Source organism: Podarcis tiliguerta (genome assembly GCF_965153285.1).
Source record: "Podarcis tiliguerta genome assembly, chromosome: 1".
In the NCBI taxonomy this organism is placed as follows: Eukaryota; Metazoa; Chordata; class Lepidosauria; order Squamata; family Lacertidae; genus Podarcis; species Podarcis tiliguerta.
In genome coordinates this window covers 62,403,518-62,413,581 of record NC_139534.1, presented here as the reverse complement: position 1 = coordinate 62,413,581, position 10,064 = coordinate 62,403,518, and the positions used below count along the sequence as shown (strand labels likewise).

The window sequence follows — 10,064 nt, the reverse complement described above, 5'->3', positions numbered from 1 at the left end:
GTTAATCTGTTGCGTGGCCCATTGTACCTACCTGTGTGTTTTGGTGCCAAAGCAGGCTATTTTTCGGTTGCCCCATCTTCTATCAAGACCTTTTTGTATTGGCCGTGCCCTGTTGCCACGTACTTGTACTTCTTGCCAGGAAGCTTCTGAGGAAGCTAAACGTGAGGGGAGGAAACGGAAGATGCTTCAGAGGCTAAAGTACTTACTCCTCTTCCCACACCACCCGCTTTCCAAGTGTTTTGTGTGCTTATCCAACTTTCAGTATTTCTGAAGTGGTCTGACTTTGATCCAGTTATTACACTTCTCCTTTTACACCCGAGGAGGGAGTATGGGGATTTTTATTGTAACAAAGCATGTTATAGGAGAAGTGAAACTGTACACAGATGGTCATCCTGCCACAGATGAGCTCATGTCAAAAAGTAGTGTTAAGTAAGAACCCTGGAAGAGCACTTGAACTGTTAGCGATCCAAAGGTGTTAAAGACACCATACACGTTTCCATTTATAGGTGATTATTCCAGAGTGCTTCCCCACTAGAGCCCTTTTCATGCTGCTGAGGCACTGCTTTCCCACAATTTGCAAGAAGCAATATTAAAAGCAAATTCCACACAACATTTAGCACCATATGAATAAACAATGCCTTTCCAAAGGAGCAGCCACACAGACTCCAGGTTGCCCCAAGATTCTCTTCACCAGTTTAAACCCTGAGCATCTCCAAAAACAAGTGGATCTCTCACCTTGGCATTTTCATCTGTCCTTGGGTTCTCTTTCTGCTCCCACAGGCTTCTCTTATTCACAATGTCTCCAGCCACAATGTCCTAGAAAAAGCATGGACACAGTGGTAGGATTTTGAGCTGCTTTTCTTCCAGCTCATTTGATAATGATGATGGTGCTTTTATTTATACCCCACCCATCTGACTGGGTTGCCCCAGACACTCTGGGCAGCTTCCAGCATAATAAAAACACAGCAAATGTCAAACATTAAACATTTCCTGATACAGGGATGCCTTCAGATGTCTTCTTAATGTTGTGTAGTTGCTTACTGGTTTCACATCTGACGGGAGGGCATTCCACAGGGTGGGCACCACTACCGAGAAGGCCCTCTGCCTGGTTCTCCGTAATTTCACTTCTTGAAGTGAGGGAACTGCCAGAAGGCCCTCAGAGCTGGACTTCTGTCTGTGCTGAACAATGGGGGTGGAGACTCTCCTTCAGGTACACTGGGCCAAAGCCATTTAGGGCTTTAAAGGTCAGCACCAACACTGAATTGTGCTCAGAAGTATACTGGGAGCCTGTATAACAACCTAGGTGTCAACATTTACCACAGGCACCTCCATGCAAGAGGCTTTACTAGAATGACAGAACTTTTATGCAATGTATCAGTATAAAGGTAAAGGTAAAGGTACCCCTGCCCGTACGGGCCAGTCTTGACAGACTCTAGGGTTGTGCGCTCATCTCACTCTAGAGGCCGGGAGCCAGCGCTGTCCGCAGACACTTCCGGGTCCGGGTCCCTTAGAAGGGAATGTACAGAAATACAGCCTACGCAGTATCTCAAGGAAAGCAGTACTCCACATCATGTGGCCAGTGTGACGAAGCTGCTCTGGCGAACTGGCACCAGAGCAGCACACGGAAACGCCGTTTACCTTCCCGCTATAAAGCGGTACCTATTTATCTACTTGCACTTAGGGGTGCTTTCGAACTGCTAGGTGGGCAGGAGCTGGGACCGAAAGACGGGAGCTCACCCCTGCCGTGGGGATTCGAACCGCCGACCATGCGATCGGCAAGTCCTAGGCACTGAGGTTTTACCCACAGTGCCACCCACGTCCCTTATGTATCAGTATGGGAGCCCTATATTCTGACCCCATTTGATTGAGTGCATTTTTGCACCTTAAATCATGTAAATGCTTCCTGCAATAAGGTGCATTTTCATTTTTTCTATAACAGCATCAACCTTTTCCAACAGTAGGCTCTTTAAACACAAAGCACAACAGAAGCCCTACCTTACAGGGGGTTGTCTTCACAGAAGTTTGAGCCACTTCCCCTGTCTCCCAGAGGCTTTTCGTGCTGGCCACTGCAGCACTAGTGGAAGGCAGGTCAATGGAAAGCTGACGCACAGGCTTTGGAGACTTGATGGACGTCTGGAAGGGACATACGTAAATCTGAAAGAGCTTCTTACTCTGAACCAATTCACCTCTTTTACAACCATGTGTATCAGACTCTTTCTAAACACATTCAATTGACTCCCATCACCAGGTACCTACATGAGGCAGAATCTGCATCACAGTGATGCTCCTGCTTAAGTAAGCTCTAATGGAAGGTGGGTGTGTTCCTCTCAAAGACAGGAATTGCAATGCACAACCGCTTTGTGCCAACAGAGCTCCTGCTGATGGTAGGACAGGCAGGCAGGGTGCAGAGCAGCTCCTAAACACCTCTAGTGCAGACACTACCGTCATTTCAGAGACTCCCATAATGAAAACACACGCCCAAACTAGCCAGCCAAACTATACCATAGCTGGTAAGACAAGGGTGGAAAATCTGTAGCCAGCAGGGCAGGAATAGGCAGACTCAGTCTCCATGGCCAATGGTTAGGGTTGATGTTGTCTGTCTCAAAGGACAATGGAGTGCACCACCAGGGGTGAAGTCAAACTGCTACATTAGTAGCACCAAAGTAACCTCCCCAAGGTTCAAGGCTGAGCAGTATGTATGGAGGTCCTGGGCTGCTCCAAAAGAAAGCAGAGCAATACATCTGGCACCAGCTTGGCTGCAGGAGGGTTATGTAATTCTACATAATCTCATGCACTACAGGTTTCCCATCCTACAGTAGACGCGCAACAGAGCATTGTAACAAGAAAGTATCTCACTAGGCCCAACAAAAGTCAGCCGCAACCCACACATGTGATAACTGGATAGGAGGGCAGAGGAGGCACCTTCACATGCTGATTCCTAGCCTACACCAATCTAGTAGCACATGCACAGCATCACACATAGGACTTTGCTTGCCACAGAAAACATGACATCTGCAGAGACATGCCAGAATCTGAATCCTATTATGTGCAACAGCAGAAGTACCTAACCAGCTTGCCATCCATTTAGAGCCAATCAAGGCAGGTTCTTCAAAGCCATTAACACATTCCCTAACTTAATCAGGAGTGGAAGGAAACCAGCCTGCAACCTCAGCAAAGTTTTGGACAACTAGAGTCAAGGAGCTTCACCTTACCTCAATGGCATGAGTGTACTGCTCAAGTTTGTCATCAATCTTTGAAACTGGAAGAGGTGGCTGTGTCTTCTTCACACTGTTACTGGAAGGAGAACAGAAGAGGCCAATGGAAAGAGGATTTCTCGCAAACCTGTGCATTTCTAAGCTAATCCAGCCCAACATGTTCATATCGCCATCTTCCCACTTGCCAGTGATTTTTGGAATACAATAAGAACTAATTGAAGAAAATTCTTAACCATGATTTGTTGCTGTAACCCTGGGTTAAGATCCTCAGAATTCAAGGAAACCAGCTTGCTTAATAAGTTCTGCAGCTGCAGAGGACTTGTATAAAGGAGACACCAGTAATACCTGCTTGTCATTGTGCAAGCAGAAAGACTGGGGAGATTGCCTGAACCCAAGTTGAACCATGGTTTGTTCATGATAAATAGTGGCCTGGCTCACACATCATACCAAGCCAAACTCTGCTTTAGTGAGAATGTGTGGGTTCCTAGAGAAGAGATCAAGGCTGTTCTGCTCCCCCTGAATGGTTTTGTTTCTCCTTGTAGTACAGATCTCACAGAAAAGCCACAAGTGATAGGACAAATCTTGGTTACAGCCTGTGGTTATTCTGGGTCGGAATGACCCAGACTAACCTGCTCAGTGCAGGAGCAAAACTACCAAGCAAGAGCATAGTGGCCACAATCTCCGCCCTGCACATGATTTAGCTTAATGTGATATGTGAACTATACCAGTATTTAACCTTGTCTAGCACAAACTTTAGTTGCACATCCTGGTTTGTGGCCAGTGTTTTTGGCTAAATATCTAACCAAGTTTCAGTTCTTTGTCTGAATAAAGAAGCACAAGTCTGAGCAAGTTTTAAGTGTTATGCCCAAGAAAGAGATACACAGCCCAATTCTTTGCCCTCATTATCAAGAAGAACAGATGGTTTGGGGCCAGGTGTTGTGAAGGACAACACAGCACCCACTTGAACCTGCCTAGGCCTTAAGATCACCCTCAGAGATCCTGCATGCAGGCTAAATGTCAAGATTAATTAGATTTGTGGGCACTTCTGATCAGACTTTTTCAGTGGTGGCCCAATATGCCTGGGAGGTTTGATCTACAGATAGTAATAATATAGACTATGGCCCCACCATCCCCATATTTATTAGCTTTTAAAGGGACCTCAATTTGTTGTACTTATTTCAATCTACTTTTAACGGCTTGGGTTTTATATCATTTTAAACTGCTGCTTTTAATTTTGCAAATATAATTAGGTTGTTTTTATATTTTTATTTTACTATTCATAGAAGCTACATTGGGATCACTTTGCTCTGAAAGGCAGCATGTAACATGGGAAGTAAGTAAAACGGGCAACCCTGTTTGGGGAAGTATTTCATGTTTGATGTTTTATTGTGTTTTTAATATTCTGTTGGGAGGCACACAGAGTGGCCGGGGAAACCCAGCCAGATGGGCAGGGTATAAATAATAAATTACTATTATTATTACTTTCAGCATAGTTGCCTTTAACCCAGTGAAACACAGCATCAACATTGCATAACTTAAGAACATTCAATCCTTGGGTGGAAGTTACCTTTTCTGTATGGAGCGGTTCAGGGATTCAGTTCTTTCAACGATCTAAATAAGAAACGACAACATACCAGCTTAGTCAGTGGTCTAGAAGATAGATACAACCTTCCTGCTTCCACCCCAAAATGCCAAGCTAAGGCTGGGAAAAGAGAAGAAAAAAGTGTAACGACTGCCTTTCTCCCACCTGATTTGTACAGTTCTGTACCCTTCTGCTCTTCTAGGTCATTGTACAGTGGTACCTCTGGTTACGTACTTAATTCGTTCTGGAGGTCCGTGCTTAACCTGAAACTGTTCTTAACCTGTAGCACCATTTTAGCTAATGGGGCCTCCCGCTGCTGCCGTGCCGCTGGAGCACAGCCTGTAGCAAAGTTCTTTCCTGAAGCAAAGTTCTTAACCCAAGGTACTATTTCTGGGTTAGCGGAGTCTGTAACCTGAAGCGTATGTAACCTGAAGCGTATGTAACCCGAGGTACCACTGTATAGTCCCCCAAATTGGGGGGGGGGGGGAGAGAGACCCAACCTTTGTTTACTGGGATTTCCAGTGTCCTAAGGAACCTAAGGATTATGATGCATACCTTTACCGTAGGGCTTGAAGGAGGCTGAGACTCTTCCTCTTGGCTGGAAGTGCTTGGAGTTCTTTGCCGTTTTTCTGGTGCCTCTTCCTCCTCATTCCTTCTCCTTTTCTTCTCCTGAAGAGAAAGAATTGGTGGCAATTCAGCAAAAAGAGCTTGTGCAACATTTCCTCTAGGAGTTGTTTTCCACACCTCTGACTACCTTCTCTGCTCTTCCAGTTGCCCTACTCCCTTCTCCAAGTGCAGAACTGGACACAGTGGTCCAGACAGATGACCTCCGACTAGTGAAGAATTTCCCAGGATATCAATATTACAGTTCTATTGTTGCAGCCTAAAATTACATTAGCCCCCCCCCCTTTTTGCAGGCACATCATGCTGCTGATTCAACAACAGTTGTAGTCAACTGTGCTCCTCAGACCCTTTTCACATGGCCTGCTGCCTAACCAGATATTCCCCCATCCTATATTTGTGAATTTCATTTTTATTTTATTTTTTGCCTCAGTGCATAACTTTGCATTTGTGTCTGTTAAAATTATTTTTGTCAGATTCAGATGAGTTTCCCATTCTCTCAAGGTAATTTTAAACTTCCAACTCTATGATTCTATGATTCTATTCTAACTTCATATTTGACCTCATCCCATTCCCATGGCTTGCAGTGACAACAGTAGTAGTGTGTACCGCTACAAGACACTGAGGGCCAATAAAAGTTTCCGAGCAGATTTTTGTCTTTCTTTATGTCCTTATTTTGCCCATTTCCCTTGTGGTCCTGTTTCCTCCATTTTGGTTTTAGCCTACTAATTTGTAGGCATATGATGACAGAACACATCTGACCTCTTGCATTTTTCTCTCTTCTTCATGCCGATTCTCTTCTGCGACATGCTGTGGCTCCTCTTCGACATCTTGGAGCTCCTCTCTGACATCCTCATTCTCTTCTCTGATACCCACATCCTCGTTAAGCTTTTGCTGCTGATCCAGCTCTGCTTCTTCTTCAAGCTGATCTTGTGAGATGGAACCAGAGGAAAACTTGAGGAAGTTTGAAGGCCCAGGTGCAAACCGGATGAAGATGGGAGACTCCTGATCCAGGTGAATCTGCCCTAGCTTGGCTTCTGCTTCCATCAGATTGCCTTCTTCTTCCTCATAGGAACGCCTTGGTGACCTAGGACTGAAAATTGGCAATGGGAAGAAAGGATAAGAGAAAAGGACAAAGGTATCAGTTAACTTCCTTTTCTTTTAAAAGTGAAGCACCCACTTTTAATATCTTTAAGAAGAGCAGAGTTATAATATTCACAGGAAAGGAAGTCTACTAGTTCAAATGACGCCACCAATTTGAGTTCTATGTGGAAAACAAAATACGGCATTGTGCCAATGAGCTGCCACATAACCATTAATATGGTGAGACACTTGTTTGCATTTCCTTAGTACTTCCCAGAAGTAGGGGCCAGAATGGGAGAGTATATATAGGGGAAAGACTTTGTGGAGCACCCAGCACAACACATATATGGGAGCCTTGTATTCTGTTAACAAAGTCTACATTCCAGATTTAGCCCAAGCCACCTTGACACCCAAATGCAAGTGAAACACAATGTCACTGAGAGTCTCCAAAAATTGCTGCCTGGTGCAATTGTCTCCTTCTGCCTAATGAGTGGCATGAGTAGGCTGACTCTACCAGGTTCTAAACTGTCCTGTATCAAAAGTAAAGATAGCAAGTCCAGTGGTGCTCCTGATATATTGTTCAAAACAAGGAACTACTATATCTGAAAAACCCAGGGAAAAATAGATGAGGGCATTCAGAATAACCAGAATCTGGTGAAGCAGAAGTTATTCATGTTACTGGTAGGATACTTGTGCAATACATCTCAGAGCAAAGACACCCCCTGCTTTGTGGTCCGTCAATGAAAAACAAGGGGGAAATGACATGTGACGCTTTGCGAGCCATATCCTGCCTTTTGCGGTGGTAGCAGGGGAGAAATGTCAGGTTGCAAGTTTGATGGCAGCAGCAGTACTGGGAGAGAGGATGCTTGACCTCTGGGTCACAGTTGCACTCAAAATCCCTCAAGGAAAAACCCCACAGAACCTCAGCATCATGTATCTTTCCCCTTCAATCCTCTTTCCTCTTCATCTCCTAAACCGAAGCACTATTGCATGGCGGCGCTTGTCTATATTATGACTCTCCTGGATGTAAATGCCAAGCTGAAGTTGATTTAACCTTCCACTGACCCACAATGTCCATACCAAAAACATATGGGAATGTGTGTAGGCACCACGAGAAGTTGTGTTTACACAGTTCCATTGCTGGGCTCTGAGGCAGAGCAGATGTTCCTACTAAAGCAGTGCAAAGTATGAGCATGGAAGGTGGACAGGCATGCCAAATTAACCCAATAAATGCTGGTCGTAGCTCTGGCAACCCCTCCCTGCATTTCACATGGAGCACAAGGTAAATCCATATCTTCATTTATGTGAATTTGGAACCAGGTATTAACCACAAACAAAATGCTAGAAATGTAAACCATTAAAACATCATTTCTTCCTTATGCAAAGAGTCCTGTTGGCAGTAAAAAGTACCCAAGGCTTACCTATAGGTCCTATGCTTATGAATAATCAATTATAAAGCGTTGCTCACCCCAGGTGCTTCTCAGCATACTACTCATTGCTTTTCTGCTATGCAAAATTGCAAAGAAAATTGCAACTGAATGAATTTCCACACTTTTCTTGGCATGCACTTCTCACAATGTTTCGTATACACAGTAGTCGTATAGGCAGCATCCATTCTGCTCCATGCTTTTCCTCACCAATCACGATATCTTTAATTCTAAAGTCACTGCTTTAATTAACTGAGGGGTGGGGAGACCACAGCTCTGTGCCAGAGCACCTGCTTTGCATTCAGAAGGCCCCAGGTGCAACTATGATGTACCGGGAATCTCCACGCAGGGCAGGGGGTCGATGAATGCTGTATAAAGATGAGCATTGCATTCATTACTTATAAGGTACCCCCATAGCAGTGAAAATAAAAATGTGCACACTGGTTTATAATTTAGTTAAAATGTGGGGCCATGTTCCTAAACACCACCCCAAACCAATGAAGAACCAACAACATTGTGTTTGTATAGGGTTGCCAACCAAGTAAGATGAGAGCTGGCAGCAGCTTTGCACACAATGAAGCTTTCGAAAGGACAGAAAAAGCCTCATCAAAAGAACATAATAGCGGCCTGCTGGATCAGGCCAATGACCCATCTAGTCCAGCATCCTATTCTCACAGTAGGCATCCAGATGCCTATGAGATCCTGCAACCAGGATCTAAGCAAAACAGCACTCGCCCCCCCCTTTTGTTTTCAGGAGCTGGCATTCAGAAGCATTACTGCCTCTGCGTGTGGAGGCAAAACAGTCACTGTGGCTGGTAGCCAGTGATGGACTTTTCCAGCTCCACAATATCCTTTTTGAGTTGAGGCGACCAGCTTAAGGTCAGCACATTAAGCTGGCATTAAGAGGCACATGCCAAAAGTCAGTTACAGAGTTAGCAACCTCCTGTTTGTGACCAAATAGCACCCAAGTCCATTTGGCATTCTACTCTTGGGAAGTCCCTGTGATATGAAGCCTACTCTCAACTCGCAAGTAGGAGATCTCTATGTATATCCTTCTGTGGACTCCCCCAAGGCCCAATAATCCTAGAAATCCTAAAATCCAATGGGGAAAGCTAACCAACAGTTAGAAAGAACAAATTCCCAGGAAGTTTACAAAGAATTTATAGTCTCCCTGTGTTAAGGCAGTAATAACTTATCAGAGTACATATTGCCTACAACAGATATAATGAAACCTCACAATGCACTTCAGAGTCTGAAGCAACTCTTTTAAAGGACACAAGAGAAAGATTTCACTCTAAATTCCACCCAGAGTCTGGTAAAAGGCCTACTATCAAAAGTCTACTTACACTGGAGCTGTGGCTCTCCCTCAACCTCCAGGAAAACAGGAAGCAAAGCAGAGTCATCTCACCTAAATGTGTTTTCCTAATTAAGGTTTTCAGGACACACCCTCCCTTTCCTTTCCTTTGCACTGTCCTGCTGCAGGTGTTCCATATTTTCTCTCTCCCAGCTGAAACAGCCTACATACCCCAGCCATATATTTTTTTAGAAGCAAACAATAAACCCACCATACATGTGTTTACTCAGTGGAACTAATGCAGGAATGTCAAATAAAAATCTGCCTGGACTGGAAAATTTCTTGATAACGGAAATGGCTTGCAGTAAATCAAATTGTTTTGTCCCGAGAGTGGCCAGGCTACATCCCCTTACCTAGAAGTAAGCCCCATTCAATTGGTGGGCTTTACTTCCAAGTTCACCTGCACAGAATTGTTACTGGATTGACACCAGTTCTTCTGGTTTGTGCGTAAGAGTTTGCCACTTCTTTCGGAGCAACAAAAAAGCATCTCTACCTTTCTTCACAGCATGCAGGTGCCACCGGCTGGGCTTCTCTCCAGTCGCCCTGACATGTCTGCTCTGCTTCCGGCACTCCTTCCCCTGCCCACCTCTGCTTGCGCTGCTCAAGTTTCTGGGTCCAATCGCTAAAGCCTTCATCCTCTTCCAATTCTGTAGTCCCAGAAGGCTTACCATCAATCCTGAAACACGGGAGAAAGAAAGAAAGATGTTTAACACAATGGAAGTTCAGAATAACACACACATTGTTCTGGTCACTGCCTTTGTTGACTGTTCTCATTTTAGCTA

The 10,064-nt window shown here is 44.7% G+C and overlaps 1 protein-coding gene across 2 annotated transcripts in view; it reads right to left on the bottom strand.

Annotated features, from left to right (window-relative positions):
- LSP1 (lymphocyte specific protein 1) overlaps window positions 1-10,064 on the bottom strand; it is a 76,580-nt gene that overhangs the window by 12,026 nt on the left and 54,490 nt on the right. For both annotated transcript variants that reach the window (XM_083425180.1, XM_083425181.1), the window contains exons 3-10: window positions 9,776-9,958; window positions 6,181-6,511; window positions 5,353-5,466; window positions 4,783-4,826; window positions 3,213-3,294; window positions 1,996-2,133; window positions 736-816; window positions 32-155 (exon numbers count right to left, since the gene is read on the bottom strand). In XM_083425180.1, coding sequence (XP_083281306.1) covers window positions 57-155; window positions 736-816; window positions 1,996-2,133; window positions 3,213-3,294; window positions 4,783-4,826; window positions 5,353-5,466; window positions 6,181-6,511; window positions 9,776-9,958 — 1,072 coding nt within the window. In that variant the 3' untranslated portion in view covers window positions 32-56. The remainder of the gene's footprint in view (window positions 1-31; window positions 156-735; window positions 817-1,995; window positions 2,134-3,212; window positions 3,295-4,782; window positions 4,827-5,352; window positions 5,467-6,180; window positions 6,512-9,775; window positions 9,959-10,064) is intronic.